This window comes from Nipponia nippon, unplaced genomic scaffold (assembly GCF_047370975.1).
Source record: "Nipponia nippon isolate SJK-2023a ecotype South Korea unplaced genomic scaffold, ASM4737097v1 scaffold_5, whole genome shotgun sequence".
NCBI lineage: Eukaryota > Metazoa > Chordata > Aves > Pelecaniformes > Threskiornithidae > Nipponia > Nipponia nippon.
Genome location: NW_028262369.1, coordinates 98,496,618 through 98,516,933, shown reverse-complemented (window position 1 = coordinate 98,516,933; position 20,316 = coordinate 98,496,618). Strand labels below are relative to the sequence as shown.

General features: G+C 46.0%; 1 protein-coding gene across 1 annotated transcript; it reads left to right on the top strand.

Moving 5' to 3' along the window:
* The first annotated feature begins 3,509 nt into the window (after window positions 1–3,509).
* RND3 (Rho family GTPase 3) lies at window positions 3,510–18,078 on the top strand. The gene is made up of 5 exons (XM_087733085.1): window positions 3,510–3,841; window positions 3,926–4,013; window positions 11,206–11,315; window positions 12,872–13,006; window positions 15,976–18,078. Exons 1-5 carry the CDS (start codon window positions 3,692–3,694, stop codon window positions 16,225–16,227), a joined length of 735 nt encoding a protein of 244 aa, XP_087589211.1. The 5' UTR covers window positions 3,510–3,691; the 3' UTR covers window positions 16,228–18,078.
* Window positions 18,079–20,316: the final 2,238 nt, after the last annotated feature.

The following is a 20,316-nucleotide window of genomic DNA, read 5'->3' as shown; positions in this document are numbered from 1 at the left end:
AATAATACGTGATTGTGAAATTAATGACCATCACCGCATACTCACAAGGGAGCCCACGTTTCCGACACACAAGAAACACGCATTTCCTAATACACAAGTGTTTGACCTTAAACCTCAACAATGTTCTTTTAACGTACATCCCGTTTAGCTACATGCACGCAGAAAGGAGGAGGGGATGGGATGTGTAAGGCTCAGGTTTTATGTATTTTGTTTAATACTTTCCACGGATGCTTTGGTAGTTGGCATCGCAGGGAGAGAGATTCTGACGGCAATTTTAGATTTAAATCATCAAGCAGTCATTCTGATACTAAAAGCACTTGTTCTCGGCTCGTTTATTATAGTCATGGAAAGTGTTCAGGCAGATTACTTGTGAGAGGAGAAAAATGTATTTTGATATTCCCATAAAATCTTACACTAGATCAGTAGTCATTACCACAGATAACACTAGATTGTGTATACGTTATTAATATACGCATAATGCTTTCTCGGATGGAAAGCGGAGAAACTGCGAAAGTCTAGAGAGGAATCAGGTCTGAAGAAAAAGGGGGAATTTGAACTTAGCAAAGCAAGAAACTCTGCCTTATAAATCAAAATCCAGACTGCGTGTGAAAAATACCAATGGAAATGTTAACCCCCACTGCGTTATCCCCCTCGTTATCAAGATATGGGAAAAGGCATTAAACTTAAGAGTATGACATGAATAATAGTTTTACGGGGATTAACATATCTGGAACAGCTTCCCCAAGGAATGACAACAAGCAGGCAGTTTCGGAGCAGGCAGAGGTGTCTTGTAGCTTACTGATTGTCACAAGTGCCCACAGCACCGAGGGCACCCCGAAAGTCCCGGGGTTTAGCTGGGTGATGCCAGCGGCCTCCGGACCGTCAGGGAGAACAAAGCATGTCACCATGATGTTACTGGGAAGCGTGTTGATGGAAGCTCTGTGGTCGTGATGAGTAAGCGTTTCGTGTGTGTTAAAGTTTCCACATTCCTAACATAGCTGGACGCAGGCGAATTTTCCATGTGAGCTGTGCGAGGGAGCCGTCTCCCCCAGCCCCGGTGTGTGGTGCCCAGGAGCACCAATTCCTTCTCCCGGCACCCTCGGTCCCCTCTAAGCCGAGCCACTGCCAAGGAATGGGTGGCATCAGCGCTGGCTTTGGTGCATCTTGCCTCCATCTGTACGGAGGTGACCGATGAACTGATAGGGAGCAGATGTTCATACCCAGCTTCCATTCGGGATTAACAAAGAGCTCTTTCAACCCCGTCTTCTTCTCTCCTTAGATTTGACAGATATGCCTCAGTTGGTACGTTGGACTCAGAGGGAATACAGAGCCAGAGCTGAACCTCCAGAGCTCTATCCCACCTGCATCTGCCCGTGAGGCTGCCACGTGTTTCAGCGTGGAGCGGAAAGGAATGAAGAAACAGGATTTTTTGCGCTCTGGAGGAGACATGAGAGCATTTACGCAACTGTATTTTTCCAGACTTATCTCCTGTTCGAATGTACACAGTCGAGCAAAAGAGGGAAAACCAACTTGCTGTGAGCAAGAAGTTTCCTCACTGCTTATTCACTGTTCTCCCATTCCATCATCTGTCGAAAGGGCTGAAGCTGTGTTGGTGGACAGCAGGGACGGATGGAGACTGCAAAGTAGCTGAGACCAGCTGTTAATTTAAAAAAAAAAAAGAGATGGAAAGTTGTCTGCTCCAACTTTTCATTGAGGCCTTACAAATAATGCACCCACTGCAAATTTTAGTGTTTTGCTCATGATTTCCAAGCAGAAACCAAGGCTTAAATTCTTTGGAAAATTCATTAGAGCTGAGCAATTTGACCAGCTGAAGATGTGACACATCGGAACAAAATCAAGAATATTCGCCCTGAATTTTGAAATGTCATGCTTGAGATCCTCCTGTCTGCGTCACTGGTGTTATCTCCCTATGATCACACATGCATAAGATAGCAGCACTTTCCGTTTCAGGGTGTTGTAAAATCGCTCACGTTTCAGCCCAGTGCTGACCCAGAGGAGGGCAACGAAGCTGGTGAAGGGTCTAGAGCCCAAGGCTGGGGAGGAGCGGCTGAGGGAGCTGGGGGGGCTCAGCCTGGAGAAGAGGAGGCTGAGGGGAGCCCTCATCGCTCTCTGCAACTGCCTGAAAGGAGGCTGTAGCCAGGTGGGGGTCTGTCTCTTCTCCCCAGGAACAAGCGATGGGACGAGAGGGAACGGCCTCAAGCTGCGCCAGGGCAGGTTTAGGTTGGATATTAGGAAATACTTCTTCACCGAGAGGGTGGTCAAGCATTGGAACAGGCTGCCCAGGGAAGTGGTTGAGTCTCCATCCCTGGAGGTATTTAAAGAACGGATAGATGTGGTGCTCGAGGACATGGTATAGATGGACTTGGCAGTGCTGGGTTAACGGTTGGACTCGATGATCTTAAGGGTCTTTTCCAACCTTCACGATTCGATGATTCTATGATTCTATTCCATGACACGGAGCTCGTTCGTGACCTGGGGGACCGACTCAGGAGGTCAGGGCAAAACCCCACCTTTGCCAAGGCCAAAACCCCACCTTCGCCAAGGCCACCCCTCGCCTTCGGCCGCGCCAGGCGAGGCTGGCAGGGGAGCTCTGAGGACGGAGGGGAGGCAGGCTCTGCTCCAGCCCTCCTGCCGGCCGCCAGCTCCTTTCCGCCTGCCCGCCGCGCGGAGCCATGCGGGCGAGCAGAGGGCCACTTGACGGAGCTCACAATCCGCCCCTTGTTCGGGGCTGTCGCTTCGGGAAGGATTTACCCCGCGCCGTTACAGTCGGTTTCAGTCAGAGCAGCGTGCAGTCCTCTGGTGAGTGTAAGCCAGTTTTGCTCATTACTGTGTCCAGAAAGCTAAAAAAAAAGAGCTCGTTGAGGGTGGGGATGTTTTCGGGGATGCCGACGCTCCCCTTGTGACCGTGTTTTGAGTGAAAACCCCGCTTTCCCCGCCATCGCCACCACCCCCGCCGAGGCAGGCTGTCCTCAGCCGGCCCTGTGGCACTGCGGGGGGGCTCCTCTGGAGGCCGCAGGGCCCCCCCCGCCGCAGGCTGCCTTTGGCAGCACTGAGATGTATAGACGGCCTGTGTCAGATTTTAAAAAAACACCTCAAAAAACACCCTTTATTCCATGCATCGCTCCTGAGGGTGCCGGCCCCGCACCACGCCTTTCCCTGACAGGATGACACCGCTCTACCGTCGGTATGGGATCACCCCAGCCCTCGGCGGATGGGCCCGGGCCCGGTGGGGCCGGGAGGGACGGGGCCAGGCGGGAGAAGGCTGGGGGGGTCCCCGCGGGGCGGCACCGGGACCCCGGCGCCCCCCCGCCCCTGTCCGGGGCTGCGGCGCCGCGCGGCTCCCCTAGGGGGCGCTCTGCTCCGGCGGCCCGCCGGCAGCGCACGGCGAAAGGGGGCGGGACCCGGACCGGCGGCGGGCGGTGATTGGCGGATACGAAGCTATAAATAGGGGCGGGCGGCGGGGGGACAAAGCAGTCTGCGCGGGACCGGCGGGCGGGCGGAGCGGCAGCAGCGGCGCGTCCCGCGGCTCTGCCACTGGGTTTTTTTCTTATTTTATTATTTCTTTAAATTATTTTTATCTTTTTTTGAGGGAACCGGGTGTGTTTGGGTTTGTTTTTTTTTTTTTTTTTTAATTTTTGTTGTGGCCGGCCGAGGGACTAAGCCGAGATCAATGAAGGAAAGAAGAGCGAGCCAGAAGTTATCGAGCAAGGCGGTGATGGATCCCAACCAGAACGTGAAGTGCAAGATCGTGGTGGTGGGAGACAGCCAGTGCGGCAAAACCGCGCTGCTCCACGTCTTCGCCAAGGACTGCTTCCCCGAGGTGGGCCGGGGGCCGGGGCGGGCCGGGGCCGGGGCGGCGGGGGCGGCGGTGGGCGCGGGCTGACCGTGCGCTGTCTCCCGGCAGAGCTACGTCCCCACCGTTTTCGAGAACTACACGGCCAGCTTCGAGATCGACACGCAGCGCATCGAGCTCAGCCTCTGGGACACCTCGGGTGAGCGCTTCCCCGGGGGCGGACGGGGCGGGGGGGGAATCGGTGGGGAGCGGCGGCCCCCGCCGGCCGGGAGAGCGGGAAACCGGCCCGGCGGCCCCGCAGCCCCTCACCGCCCCTCTCGGGAGGCGAGCGGCGGCTGGGCGAGACGGGCGGCTGCTTCTCTTTGCCTATTTTTTTTTTATTTATTTATTTATTTATTTGGTAAATCTAAGGTATACTTTAGCGATATACGTGACGTTTGGGGAGGGGAAGGGGTGCGGGCGAGCCTCCATTAAGCGATGTCTCGGCGTCGCGGGGGGAGGCAGGCGGGGCAGGGCCGTGGGCTCTCACCTGCCTGGCCGCGGGGAGCTTGTTGAGGAGCTCCCGGGCTGCCTCGGCTCCTCCGCTGCTCCGAAACCCGGCTTCACCCGCAAGGGCGAAGAGGTGTTTATATATGCTAATGGTAAATTACATCAGCTCACGTTGGAGTTCCTTGTAGCCGCCTTAATGCCTGTTTGTTTGTTCGTTTTTAATAAAATACAGTGCTTTTTCCCCTGCTTTTGAGAAGTCTTTAAAGCCTGGAAAGACTTAGGGAGGTAGGCATCTCTGGCCCTCTGAGGGTGCAGAGGGAGCCCTCCTTTCTTACACACCATGGGCAGCGCGTAGGGTCCTCATCGCTCTTCCAGTTGTGGCCACTCTTCTTCAGTGGCCATGTCAAAAACCCTGGCTCAGGTGCCTCAGAGGTTGAGGTCTTAGATCTCACGTTAGGTCGGGAACTTCTCTAGATCCTGCTGTCATTGATAATTGGACTAAGCTTCTGCAATAAGGGTGGTGAGGATGCACCCCTGAACTTGCCACCTGGGCGCTGGAGAGAAGCGCGGACAGCCAGCGAGCCTCTGACGCACGGTCAGGGGGGAATGATGCAAGTGTGGGTCAACATTAACTCTGCAGAAGCGATCGGGGAAAAAGCTGAGGGAACTCGATAGAGTATGCAAGCCCTTTCTTCTTTAGGCAAGTTGTGTATGTAGCTTGTTAATATTGAATTTGGACCCAGCAGTTCCTTCTAAATACAGAAGCAGTCCTTTTACCAGAAAAGAAAATGTTAATCCCTTTTTTAAAAAAAAGGGAGTTTAGGTGGTGAGTTGGCTTTCCTTTTACTGTTGAGGAAATGATTCCAAATTCTTGCAACACGATTACTGGGAAAAGGCAGTCTCTTGTGCCCACCACCGGTATCAGCATAGCTCTGAACTGATTTTTTTTTTCTTCATCTTATGCCAAGAAAGAGCTTGCAGACTTTTAGAGTGAGTCTGGTTTGAGCTTTCATCCTGATTACTAAGCTGGCTGTAACAAACTATGGAGTAAGGGCTTATTAAAGATTAATAGTGAAATTATTTTGGAAAATTTTAGCTATTAAAATACAACACACTCGCAGGTTAAGCTGTTTGACATGGCAAGGTTTGGAATCTGTATGTCAAAGGCTGGAGACACCCATGTAATGAAATATTCTGTAGCACTTAAAGAGAAAAGCAGTGGAAGAAACACCTGCCAGCCTTTGCGTGTGCATGCCATCCTCTCAGGCTGTCCTGGAACTAATAGAAAATTTGACTGAGTCAGAAGCTTAAGATCAAGTGGCTAATTTGTCTGCAATCTGAAACTGAAGAGGAAATGTTTGAAAGATCCAATGCTTGGTCTTAGAAACTATTACTGAACAGTAGATCCTCTGGTTGTGGGGCTCTGCGGATGAAGAATTGTCTCTCCGTCTTCTCTGCAAGAAGAAACCCTGCCCAGACCCATTAACCCAGTGCAAAATCACATCACCAGATAAGGGACATCAGAAGATAAGATAGTGTTTTAGCATTATCTTAAATTCTTGGTAATTTATTTTTTACAAGTCTTTGTCCTAGTCCTTTGCTGAATTAGAATGAATGCCTTAATGACATTTTTAAAGCAGGACTAGATCTAGTTAACTTAAAAATATGACTGATTAACTGCCAAGTACTAATGGAAGGTAATGTCCGTTGCAGCATGGGAGAGGTAATGATGAGTCATTTGAGCTACTTCTGTATTTTGGGGGGAGAGGGGAAGGATGCTATTTAGCTGCGTTTGATTGCAATATACTGCAGATACTTTCAAGATGACTTGATCAGTATTTAGTATCCATCTTTAACCCTCTTTAACTGTTTTCTAACTGGGAGCATGCAACAGGCTGCCTTGCAAATTAGTTTCTAACTTGAGTTAAAGTAAATGTTGGGTTTTGCATTGAATCCTTTGGAAGGAAGGTCCTGCTACTTGGAGCATTTTTTTTTTTTTTGGCTCGCTGAGAAAATGAGAAAAGCTGTAGGCATTGGTTAAAATAGTTTTGTGTTAGGGTGAGAACAAGCCCTGCTGTCATGATTTTGGTTTACGATCCTTTATATAGTAATGTGCTTTTTCCTAGAGGACTCTTAAGTACAAAATGTAGAGTCACGCAATTGATAAAACATTTTAAAGCTAGCCGTAAATTTATTGGGAAGTTGTATCTTGGATATGCCCCTAGAAATATGGGACAAAACACTCTTACGAGTAAGAGTGGAATGGGACGATTCATTATTCAAATATTTTCTGGTACTGTCTAGTTCTGCAAGTCATTATAAGGATTTAAATTAGCCACAGCATTAAGGAAAGCACTTGCCAACTTGAATTTCAATTGGTTTTTGGACTACCAACCCTTCTTTCAAAGCAGGAATGTCTGGTTGCAATCTAGCTACGCCATAAATTATTCCACTCTGTGGTAACATAGTATGGCAGTCTCGAGCTGTTTGGGATCTGTGTGCTTATTTTGCTAGCCAGAGTATTAGGAGTTTCTTCAGGCTGAAGCTTCATCTTGTAGTCTCGTGGACACTGAGGAATACCTGTGTATCAGACATCTTTGTCTACCATAGGCATGGTCTTAATGTGCATTTACCAAGGTTTTGGCTTCTTCCATTAAAAGTGACTACTTTGATATTTACGTATTTCTTGCTAGTACAACAGCAGCTGTGGCACAGAAATCACATACTATTAATTAGGTTTACATACCTGTGTCTCCCTAAAACATATTTTAGTTTCTTTTTTATTGGTTGAGCTGTGGAAACTGTACTGGATACTCCAATAAAGTAATTCTCAACAGGGCCAGAAATACTTACGCACTGGTGGGGATTAGCATATAATTAAATCCAGAAGGGCCTTAGAGCTTTAGATCAGGTTAGCTTTACTGTGATTTGAGTGTGCACAATGTATTCAGTGTCTGTATAGAAACATAATATTAATTGTAAAGCTTTTTGCTGAAATCTTTCAGGAAACATCTGAAACATACATGAATTAAAGTTACTATTTTCCTGAGCCATCTGGCAGTAAGCTTTGTAAAGGAAATGTCAAATTTCAGCCTTTGCCTTCCAGTTCACGTGCAAGCTGGCTGTATTGAGCCATGCGATTTTTCTTCTTTCATGGCAGGGTAACATTAACTAGTCTTTACAGGGTTTTTTTTTTTCCCCTCTAGAGGGGAAATAATTAAAACTGATAATGGGGACTGCCAAGTCACCTACCAAAGTCCTGTTTTCTGTTTGAGGTGCTATGAATATGGTGATGCTCATGTGCTTGGAGATGACGTGTTCTGTGATATTCAGTATACAAAATCCTGCGTTTTCTCCAAAACAGCCCAGGTGGATTTGGAAGGAGGAGAGCCGTCAGCAGTGAGTCAGCTACTTAGAGCGGCCACTGCAGTATTTGATGTGTTTTCTATATAGCTGATAATTAGTGAGCCGAAGGGTTTGGGAGCGAGAATGCTGCTGTTCAACTGTTGTTCTTTCAGTTGACTGGAGTCCAAAAGGCTACAAAGACTAATGCCTGATGGCTGCTTGGTGGTGTGTAAATAGTAGAGTCTTGCCTGTTACTGAGCACCGCTTCCCTCAGGGCCCGCAGGCAAGCAGAGGCTGAGCAGCGCGGTGAGCAGGAGCTGCCCAGGTTCAGCTCCGTAGGTGGGACGCGGGGCTGAACGTCCTGGTTGGAACTGGTGATGGCAGCGGCAGCTTTGGGTCTTGCAAACAGGGCATCAGCTCTCCATGATCTAGCATCTCAGAGTAGTACTAAAGCATCAAAAAATTAAGTATGCTTTAACTTTTGATGACGTAATTCTGTTATTTATTAAGATAGCAACATTTAAACTTAGGCTTTGGCATCTTCTGTAGCCCAAAGCCAACCATATTGCTGGTGAGGGGGTTTATTTCAGTTTAAAAGCTGAATTTGTGTTGTACTTTGCATGAAACATAAAGCTTTAAAAGTAGATCATTCTTAATGTTTAAATTATTTGGGCTTATATTATTTAAGCTGCCAAACAGATTAAAAAAGGGGGATCGCAGCTGGAATATACTTCCACCATAAAGTAAGGTGAACTACAGCATTATCAGCAATTCCTTGATAAAACAGAAAAATTATCCATGTTGTCCTTGACAAAAATGTTTTATTTGGTAGGAGGAGAATCACAAACACACATAGACTTATTTTTTTTCCACAAACACCATAGCTATAGCTCTACATTCTCCTTCTGTTTTCTAGGGTTGGCATGGCTTCAAATCTGCAGACTAACTTGAAAAAGAGCGAGCAGCCTTACTGGGCTGTGCTCGAGTTGTCTGTTCAGACTTGAGCCTCATTCCTGAGATTCCTGGCTTCTGAGGGTTTCTCTGGGCGAAACGATGAAATGCCAGATTGAATAGGCTCGCGCAGCGAGGGCCGTAGCCCTTCTTTATTTGCGCAGTAATAAAGGTTCAGTTATTGCTGCTGAATGAGACCGGGAAATTTCCTTTGTTGATACTGCAGCCCGAGTACTTTAAATGGTTCCCACTTGTTCTGCCACGCACTACCCCGAAGAAAAGGAGGTGTCAAATATTCCTCCTAGCTTCCATCTGAGCAGAAGGAATGCCTATAAAAGTGCACTTATTCTAGCTCAGCATCTTTAATATGAGAGGTTCAGAAGGAAAACCTAAAAAGAAAAACCTTCAACAAACACAGCTACAGCTGACAAAGTAGAAAGGAGTCTCTGGGCCGGAGGTGGTGACTGTATGTATACATAAATACATGCTGATGGACATATATGGTATGTTGTATCCCCGAAGACTGGTGAGTGAGAAGATAGGTATGTGTCTAAGGAATTAGTTTCTGGGTGAGGCTTTTTTGAGACTCCTTTCTAGCCAGCAACCATTTGGCCAAGCATTAATGATTTTCAATCCTGCCCTTACTTGCCTGAGCTCGGCAGGGCGATGTGCTGGCCCGGCAGTGGCTCTCACCAGCGTGCAGGCTGGCGGCTGGGCAGCAGTCTGTGCTTTGGCCCGTGTAACGCTGCAGAGCAGAGCGGGTGGCTAGTTAACGGCACGCTGCTCTGCAATTCGTCTGTCCGGGGCTAATAACTTGTCCCTGGGGCTCCAGGATAAATAACTTGGCCCTGGGGCTCCAGGATGGAGGCACTGTAATAGCAGTGCTGGAGATAGCTGGGGAATAATTAGTAGTAGAAAATGCTTACTGATAGTCACTGCAAGCAGAGCTGAGCTCAAATGAATAGTTAACTACCGGTCAGCTCAGCTCGCTTAGATTTCTTTCTAACTTGTCATTTACTGCTGAAGACAGCTAACTGTTTTTTTTGAAGAGCAGTTTTTGACAGCTGCCTCTTTGTTAGATTGACATAATTTATGAAGATGAGCATTTGAATAAAATAGTCTCGTTCAACAAATTACCTTCTGCTACCTAGTTTGGTAATGCTTCATTCCCCATGTGTTACTCTTCATTTCAAAAACAACATTCCTGGGATTCTTGACTCCTTCCTTCCAGTATAAGCTGTCCAACTGAAGTCATCTGCGATACGTTCACACGTTGCTCCGTGCAACAGCATGAGCTGTCTGTCAGTTAAAAACTTGAGGAATTTCTCTAATCCAGTTAGTAGTCTGCTCAGCCTCTGAGACCTTACAGCCAATTAGTTCTAGATAGCTGGAACATTGGTGATACAATAGCTGATAACCCCAAAACTCTTGAAAGCTGTGTTCTTGTTGCATATGTTCTATGCTGTATTTTAGGTTCATGAGAGAAAAATACAGAAGTACGACTGTATGACTAAGAAGAAAATGCATTTTAAGTTGCAGGCATGCATTATAAAGCCCAAGCCCTTATCCTGTTGGACCGCTTAACAGTTTAAGTACCCTTCTAAATCAGAAATGCGTTCTCCTCAGTAAGTGAAGCTTCAGCAGAGTTAAGGCCAAACCGAATGGTGGCTGAGTGACTGCAACTTCCTAGGAAAAAAAGATTATTTTTATCCCCCAAAACCTGTTACCAGATTGACCAGATGATAAAAATGAGATTTCCGACTCTGGAGATACATTTGTAACTCTGCACATCATGACAATTTTTAAAGAAAACAGCATATCCCTTAACAGCTCTAGAAGTAAAACATGCACAAAGTGCAATATTGGACCTGTTTGTGTTCCATCAGATTACTAGATTAGCTTTGATCTCGTTGATAAAAATTTGTTTTATGGGCCAAACATAAACATTTATTGCAGGCATATATTGGTTTACAGATTGGTGCGGCTTTTTGTGACAGATAACTTGCGTGCCTGCCTACAGGACTGGGATTCTTTCCTCCTGGAGTACTGCAACAAACGCTTTAATTTGAAGCAAGAGTTTATTCTAAAAATTGCTGATATCCATGACAACTAAAGATGCTTTTTGCACTTGGAACCATTTGTTTTAAATTAAATGCTAGAAGAATCAAAACGGATTTATTTCAAAACTTTCTGGATTTTTTTTCCATGAAAGCGCAACTGTGACAAATCTGCTTTGAAGAAGCCTTTTGGAGGTTAAGGATTTGTTCTCAAAGTCAAATCCCTGCAGGCTAATGCTGGGACTTAAACTTGGGCTGACTCGATTTGCAGGCATCACAAGCTTTTGGTGGGAGATGGATCACTGGGGTGCCACCACCCTAAATTACTTGGGAAAGCTGTTGCTTTTGTAGGTGAGAAATAAAAGCAAAGTGGGGAAATGAGCAACTGCAATGAGTATTTGGGGAATACAGTGCTATTGAAGAAAAGAGGGTAGCTGGGTGCTATTAAAGAGCTTCACTGAAGACCTTTCTAAACTCTCTGGATAAGCTTGAATGAATGCAGAAAGTGAAAAATATAAACTAATAAAAATGTTGTTTGTTTCCCTGCAGGGTCTCCTTATTATGACAACGTCCGCCCGCTCTCCTATCCAGATTCTGATGCTGTCCTGATTTGCTTTGACATCAGTCGGCCAGAAACTCTTGACAGTGTGCTAAAAAAGGCAAGTGTTGGAGAAACATTTGAGTACAGAACTGTTTGAGTAGCTCGTCTTTAAATCTCTGAAGAGTGGTGCTGTTTCTTACCTTGGAAACTTCAGTTTGTTTCTTTTAATGGAGAGATGACAGGACTGCTCTCTGCACTGCTAGAATTTGAGATCATTTGTTTGAAAGGGATGAATGTTAACTGAAAACAAAAACTCCCTCATGGATGCTCAGGGGTAAAGTAAGTTCTCATTCCTCAGCCCTTAGACAGCAGTGAATTGTTCAGGGTGGTGTGAGGTGCAGGGCTGGGTGCAGCAAGAAATTGTCTCTCACTTTATCTTCATAGAACAGACAGGATTGAGAAACTTTGCCATGTTGCAGAGACGGTTAAAACGTGCCTGCCAAGTGTTTGGACTCCTGCCATGGCTTTACATAATTCCTCAGTCTGCAGTTAGAAGGAGCCAGTGACAAATGCCTCTGGAAGCCACCAGAAGACCTGCAGTGGCATAGAAATGCAATCCTGCACCAAACTTCAGAATTTTTCACAAGCTCAGTGATCTGAGATGCGGTGCCAGACTTCCCCCGAGTTAAAACATTGAATTTTGATAATCAAGCTCTGTGTTTGCAAGGTGGTCCTGCTCTTCTCCTTGGTCACTGGGCATGACTCGACTTCGCAGTGTTGTCTTTAAGGCTTAATGACCTGAAGTTCCTTTTTCCTGTAGCTGGGGCTGGTGATCCTTGTGTCACTGGGAATAAAGTGGCATACAGTGCTCTGAATAGGCTACAGAAAACACTTAAGACTATTCTCTCAGCTGCTAACTGTGCCAAAAAGCATCTAGAACTGTCTTTTTCTTTTCTGTCCCTGATAATGTTGGTTACTGTTGCTAAATTCTTTAAGGGGTTTTTCTTAATATGCTTTTAAACCCAAATGATATCCTTAAGTTTTAGGGATTGTGTGATCTGTTCAGATTATGCTGCGAAATTTTTGGCTTTCTGGTGTTCTCCAAAAAAAAATGTAGAGGAGGGGGGGAAAACCCAAGGAATATATCAAAAGTTCTGTCTGAAGGGTTTATTACTGGTTCAGAATAGCTGAACCCTTGACAGATTTGTGTAGTTTTAGGTGTGAGGATGTAGCCAGGAGCCAACATACAGCAACGTTTATTTTGTGGTCGTGCAAGACCTGCCTCTGCAGCTCTGTCTTGAGGAACTATTGAATGTGGTGACACCAGGTTTCACTGGTTCCTGTCTGCAAATAGCTACAGCTGGGTGTTTACTGCTCGTGAGGAGCGACAGGTCTGCAAACCTTTACTCATGTAGGTAAACAAGCTCAATTCATTCCATTTTGATTAGTAAGTCGGTGGAATTAATGAGTGTGTGAGATTGTAAGATTCCATCCTTGACCAGATTCTGCTGGAACTAATGCCTTTAGAAATTAGCTTGAAGGTAGATACAGCTATTGCGTAAGAGTATTTCCACATGAAATATCATGACTTATTAAACTTCATCGTGTATCTATTGCTTCTTTGGATTTAAACATTCAACTACTGGAGTATAACAACCACCTAAAATTTTACAGTGGAAAGGTGAAATTCAGGAGTTTTGTCCGAATACCAAAATGCTTTTGGTTGGTTGCAAGTCGGATCTGCGCACAGACGTAAGCACACTAGTGGAACTCTCCAATCACAGGCAGACACCCGTCTCCTACGATCAGGTATGTGCCACATCCTTCGTTGTACTTAGGGGTGGAAGATAAGACTCTCTTCTATCACTGTAGCCATCTTTATGAACAACTTCTTCCCCCCGTTGACACTAGTGCATCCTAGAAGGCAGATGCACATACTCTAGTAGTTGCTGGAGGTGAATTTGAAACCTGTTAGGAGTTAAGGCAAAGCCTACCCACAGACTGGATGCAGCAGAAAATCACGCAGCCCCACAACGCATGCTTTAAGCATCATAAAATTATAGCATTATTGATTGCAAAGAACGTTTTAAGTGAATTGAAAATAAATTTACTACTATTCTGAGCCTACAGAGGCCAAAACAGTAACCAAGATGTGACATGTCCTGTTTATTTACTGATAAATGGGTAAAACTTTTTGCTCGAACTTAAGGTTTGAATCTCATACTGACTTCAGCATCATGACGAGCATTGCGTATAGCCTGACCCCTTAAAAATCCTACTTCCTGAAAACATCTGTGAAAACACCTTGTAGCTCCCTCTGAAGGTGGTAGCAAATCCAGAAAGCATGTTAATTCCTGGCAGCAGTTCTCTGCTGCTGGGGAAGTGAGAAGTTTGGAGCCAGGCATCAGGAGATAGAGAAACCGAGGTGAAAGGGAAAGGAATTGGGCCATGGGAGAGCAGGAGGTAGAGAATGGGAACACTGGGCTGTAAGGTAAACTTCCCCTTGTTACTCATGCCTGTGTATCATGCATTGCAGCTGAATCATGGTGGTGGTTTGAGATACACCCTGCAGGGTGTAAGAGTGAGAATGGTACTGCCAGAAGCCACTTCAGCTAGTGTGTATATCCTGTGCTATCAAACAGCTTTTGATGTTTTATCCACAACCTCAGATTTTCCAAACCAACAGCTCCTAATATGTGATTACTAATAATGCAGCCTCCTACAGCATGCTTAAATTTGAAAATGCAAAGATACCATAAACTGTCTGTCTTGGTTAAAATATAACATGGAGTGTTGTACTGTGATGGCTTATGCTGGTTATGGCATTTCTCTACACTTCACTCTGTAAACATCTCTCCGTCTCAGACAATTTTATATGAAACTAAATGCCCGTTTTTTAGTGTAAAACAATTCACAAGTGTCCTTAAATCCTGCTTGTGGTGGAAGATGTCATCTTGGTTACAAACTACCACTGTTGCATGTGTATATATTCATGTTGTTCAGCCTCAGAGCTGTAATTTTCCATGCTATTTTTCTCTGAATATTATTAAACTTAAAAGGAAATACCGTCTGCCACTTAGTACATACACAAGTTCATATATTACTTTTTTTACAGTACTTCAGTAAAATCACCAAGTCTTACCCCTTTCCGTAGATAGTGATCAAAAATCTACTGATAGGTGGATTTGTCCCCAGAGTTGAAGATGAAGACATCTCTTCTGGTGCCATAGCTTAGCCTGTTCCCCTTAGGAGCAGGAGTCAGCTGAAGACAAAGGGCTGAGCCAGAAGCTATTGCTTGGCAGCCAAAGGGAAAATTGTACGTGTTACAGGGAAGCCCATACTTCAGCAAACTCCCATAATTTCATCTGTACTCTGTAAGCAAAAGCTTAGACTGAGCAATGGTTGTATCTCTTGTGGTTGCCAAATCGCTGGTGGCATGAAGCAGCCCAGTGCTCTCCTGCACTAGTTCTAGGGAAGGGTCCTCCGGGGTCGAGACGCACAGCTTATTTTTAAATTCCCTTGCCTTGCTAAGTTTACATGGGATCAAAGAGCTTAGTGGGGTTTTCCCCATTCCTCTTAACTTCATAAGGAAGCGCTGGGAGGATAAAGGCAGTTGATGGCGACACCCTGCTTCCAGTGTGCTAGCCGGTTTCCAGTCAGCTACACCTGAGCAAACATTTCTGAGGCTCTAAGGTATCGGCTAGGCTTGGTTAGTAGGAGTTGAAGTGTTTAACCGTGGGGAGGGCTTGTCCTACAAACTAACACTCCTTTATCAGCCACTCCCGCTCACAATTGATAAGAAGATGACTACATTGCTGCAGTGCAAACAGTGCGTACTGAAGACATGGGTCCAAATAGATCAGTGCCATCAGCCTGGCACTGGAGCAAAGAGGAGGGGTTGGACTGACTTGTGCCTCTATCTCAGGCCCGTGAATATGTGAGGAGTGGCACATCAAAGGTGCGGTTGGGTTTCGTAACTTACTAAAAAGATTCATCCCTCAGAAGTAAAATTCCATTGAAACAACTCTGTGTTTTCACACAATGCTGTATTGTCTTCCAGTAGCAAAATCCCCAACAGGATACCGGGGTATTGTCATCTGCTGGAGTCGTGTGTTGTTTTCCTTGTGCTGCTGGAACAAATAACCCTGCTTTGACTTTTAATGCACTTAAAAACAAAAAAGGCTCGTATAACCACTGATGTCCTTTTTTTTTTTTTTTTTTGCCTGTTCCCTAACTACAAGTTGATATAACTATCCCTGACCCAGAAACCCACAGCACATTTCCCTGCGAACTTTGCCCCCGTCGTGGAAATGTAACACGGGCTCCGCTCCAGGTCAGGAGCGCGCTGGCGAGCCCTTAAGGCAGTCGGTACATTTTCTCTTTGGAGATAGCAGGCTTAAATCTGGAAGCTGTCAGGTCCAGACCTTTCCCAGTGAGCACGTGATTCACGGATGCAAGGTGTAAGGGTGAAATTGCTAAATAGGTCCTACTAATACTCTTCTGGCTTTCTGCAGTTTGCAGGTCACCGAGCTTATCTTCTCTCTTCCGATTTGTCTTTATCGGCATAGGAGATAATGCTTGGGTACTTGTTTAATGCAGCTTGGAACCAAAGCTCTGTTTATTTTGCAAAATTAGCTGCTGGCTGTAGTGCTGGAGCTTCGGCTTTGGTTTTCACAAAACATTGTGTATGGAAAACAGTGCTGAAAAGTAATTGTATGGTTTGCTTTGGCTCTCTGTGGAAACTTGGTATTGATTGCATGTTCTTTTTTTCCCCTTAGGGTGCAAATATGGCCAAACAGATTGGAGCAGCTACATATATTGAATGCTCAGCCTTACAGTCAGAAAACAGTGTCAGAGACATTTTTCATGTTGCCACCTTGGCGTGTGTGAATAAAACAAATAAAAATGTTAAACGAAACAAATCGCAGAGGGCAACAAAGCGAATTTCACACATGCCTGGCAGGCCAGAACTTTCCACAGTGGCGACGGACTTGCGAAAGGACAAAGCAAAGAGTTGCACGGTGATGTGAAGGACCTTGATTTCCTGGAGAAGGAGGGAGAGAGTGTCCGGGAGGGATGGAGCCTCAATGAAGTACACAACCACATGGTATTTAATGAGGGCTTATGCCAGTGCTTTAATGGAGACTTCACCTGTTGTGTGAGACTGTACTTAGGAACTGAGCAGCGAGAAGAAATGGCTCTAAACGAGGTGGCATCAGGAAATGACACATGGAAGAAAATGCCAAAAAAAAAAAAGGGAAAATGTTTGAATGTGCTGAGAAAAGAGACGGTGAATGGGAAAATAACACTGCAAAGAAGAGAGATGTCATTGACAGTGCTTGTTTCTTTTATTAACGCTCTACTCCTGGATGCTACCACTTTGATTTCATTAAAATAATACTTTAATGTTTGGTTTTTTAAAAGAAGACGTTATTAATATGCCCTCCTCATTAAGGAACTATCCCTGTGACCTTATAGTTGGTTTTCCAAAGGATATGATCTAATTTTTTACTAGCTCATCGTTAAAATGGAGAGTATACCGAGGCCTGTGCGTCACCTAGAGGAAAACACTGTACGTGAGAAGTCTGGAGTTTTGCCTTCCTGAGACGGCAGCGCAACCTACGTTTGAGCCCATTGGTAACGAAGACAACCGTTTGAGGTTTCCCAGTATTATAGGTGCCCTCGCACTGTGGAAATGAAAACGGATCAAATTGGGGTGTGGGGGCAAACCGCCTGCCCGTTGCAGGACTCTGACTTTCCGTTCCTCTTTGTGATTGTAACGTAGAGTGGAAGTGATCTCCAGTTCTGGTGTGCTGTATGGGTATGTCGCTGTAGGTTCAAGTGAAAGGTGCTAGGAGCTATGATGACAAATGATCCTTAGTTTTACAACCATGATAATTCGTTAAGCCTTACTGCCCGTCTGGGGAAGCCCCGAGACTCCTCTGCTTCTGCTAGGAGTTGGAGAGCCGGGTGGATCCCAGGACCTCGCCCTCTGTAAATGCTACAGAGAAGTGCTATTCTGTGATGTGGTTCACTGCAATTATCTTTGCAAAAAAACCCAAGAATCTGCAAATGAGCCAGCAGAGCCAGGTTATCTTTTGTGATGCTCTTATTTTTGGGGGCAGCCATCTCTCGCTGCAGACTGTGTTTGCTCGTGGTGAGGAAATGGGGTCTGAAGAACTGTGACGCCTTAAGGGGTCCCCAGTGGAAACTGGATACTGCCCTTAGTCTTTAAGATTAATATATACGTATCCAGACAACAGTCATGAAACATCGGTGAACCGGTTAAGTCAAATTCCTTTTTACTTACTGAATACTATTGTTGCATTAAATAATTCAGCCTTTAAATTGTTTGCAACTGCTTACTGACCGACTTTAACTTCATAGCTTCTCTCAAAAGAAGGATACCGCAAGCTCTAACCAGTGTGGCTGTCGCTTGTCGAGGGCAAGCGTTTTGTTCCCAAGGGTAATGCTTCGTTTTTGAAGTGTTAAAGCTGTGTTCACGTTGACTTGTGCAAAGGTAAAGGGTTACCGTAATTAAAACTCAGTTTTGTGTGTTCCCGGCACTTTGTTTCATCTGATAAAAGAAGGAAAAAAAAAAAAAACCCACCCATTCCAATTATTTCCCACAAAAAGACATTTTTACCCCCATAATAAGCTTTTGACTGATGCAACAGTGCGCTTAGGGCAGTATTACAAAATAGCTGGTAAGTGCTTTCTGTATTTAAATATTGTGGAAAAAAATAAGTTATAACTGTTATAAAACAGGACATTCATTACTTTTTTAATTGTTGAAGTCACTTTGTATGTTTGGTTAATGTTTCTGCAGTATTTATTAAAATACCATTTTTTCTTTGAATTAAAAAAAAGAAGTAATTGACTTGTAGTGGAAATGGCCTTTGTGTGTTAGTTCATTAATACTTGTGTGTTTTGGACGTAATTGCGCTGAGCTGCAGGCCAGGCGTCGCTGGGAGTTGGGGTGTGATTTGACTAGAAATCAATCTTAGCCTTGCAACAGCCGTTTGGGTTCTTTGGCGTTATATTTAAGTGTGTCGTGTGGGTTACTTCGCTGTTTCCCAAAAATGACAGAGGCAGAGGAGACCGGAGCAAGCAAACAAGTGCAGCTTGGTTTGCTTCGCCTCTAAAGCATCGAATGCTGCTTTTTAAAAGGTTTCATATATCCAGGTTGCCCGTAGGACCTGTTCTTTGCCCGCTGAGAGTTCAGCAAAGGCAGGCTTCCCTAAGCAAGGGACGCGGTGGTTGCTGGGGCTCCTCTTGGAAGAGTTGTCCCAACACATCAGCTCTGCTAGGGGCGTCAGGCTCCCGTTTGGACAAGGAGGACGTGATGCTGAGTGCAGGGTGGTCCTCCTCGCCGCCTTTATGAGGTTTTCTCCCTAAAACTTGTAAAGTCAAGGCAAGGGAGCTTCCAAGGTTCTCATGTTGGGGTCTGTTGAAGCACCCGTGGTCGCTCTACGTCTCTGAAGTCAGGCAGCAGTTGCCCACCTCACTGATGCTTGTGGCTGCCCTGTGCCGACCCGATCATCCTTTTCTATTTCTGATGACAAACCAGGTTTTGTTCCCTGCCTCTGTAGATGCTGTGATTACGTGAGCGACAGCCTCACTGTGCGAGAAGGCAGCCCGTAGGGGTGGGAGGGCGCTGGGCTGGCTCTGTGCCATCGCTCCTGGCTGCGGTGCCCTTCCAGCAGCTGGCGGGTTCCCGGGGACCCCTGTCCCCCCCCACCCTGGAACGGCCAGCCCCGCAGCAGCTCCTCTTGGCGCTGGAGGTGGCCTCTGGCAGCGTGCAGCTGGGGCCTAGAAACTCCTGGTGAGGCCTGGTGAACCCGCCTTTGGCCAGGGGTTAATGAATTATCCTTACACCTACAAAGCTGCTGCGTCTTTGTAGTCTGAACTTGTCTTGTTTCAGCCTCTGGTCTTTCCATCTAGTTCTACGTGTGTTGGGTTGACGTGCTCTTGATTACTGAACTTAAGTACACCGTGTAGGTCACCAGTCTGGAATTAAGTCACCAAGAACCAAACAGATCGACTCCTCCTTCAATGACTTTGAATCCCTTTGCTACAAAGGGTATTTCCCAATTCGTATTTAACCAACCGCATGGTTCCTCTCAGCACTCTTTTAGGGTTTTGGCATCTTTATCGGAACTACGGGTGCTGGAGGAGCAGCTGGGCCACACGGCCCTCCTACAGTAGTGCTTTCGTCTTCATCCTAAGCCTCACCAGAACCCTTCTGGCCGCCTGTCGCCGGTTCCCCGCACCGAGTGCCCCGTGGCCTTCCTGGCATCTGGCTACGGCACAGCCCGTTTTCGCTCACACTTGGTAGAGCAATATGGCCGTGCACGTCCTGCGTGACCTGCCAACCTTCTCCTGGGTTTTGTAGATCCTGGTATTTCTTTTCAAACCTCGATCTGCTGTTTTCTGGGTCTTGGTGAGATTGTGGAGTAGGTTAGGACAAAGGAATAACCTCTTTGAAGCCACACTAGAAAGGTGCCTTCCTGGTGACTCCAGTCTCACTTTGGAGATCCATCAAAGCTTGGAATGAATTTTTGACCCATCTAACGTGCGCAGGCTTGGTTTCATGTCGCTCCTGTGTTAAACCTCTGCGCGTGGTCACCAGTCAAACGGTGTGGATTAGGAAGGTACTGTTAAAGGTACTCTTAAACCATCCTTAGACTCCTGCAGGAAGGAGATAAAGATCCATTTTCAATTAAACAACGTTGATGGCTAGTTTATCGCTGCCCTCCTTCAGTGCCACCAGCTCAGTCCTCCTTTGTTTTGCTCTAAGCGGATGGAAGATGGAGATGTCTTGATTTATCTACATTTTTCTTTGAACATTAAAAAGAAAGTTGGTAGGCCTGGCTAAAGCCACTGACCTTGCCAGTGTTTCTTTTCCCCTTACTGCTGCTAGTTTTACCGTTTCCTTTAGCCCAGAATTGCCAATTTTGTTGTTCACATGAAACATTTCTTGCTAGCTTTGGCCAACGGTGGTTGAAACCTCTCAGCAAGAGGAAGGCCCAGAGGTTTACTCTTCTAAAACTGGAGCCTGCGGAAGCCTGGTGTGATGTTCATCCCCGTCAGCTCTCCGGTCGCTTGCCGAAGTGAGC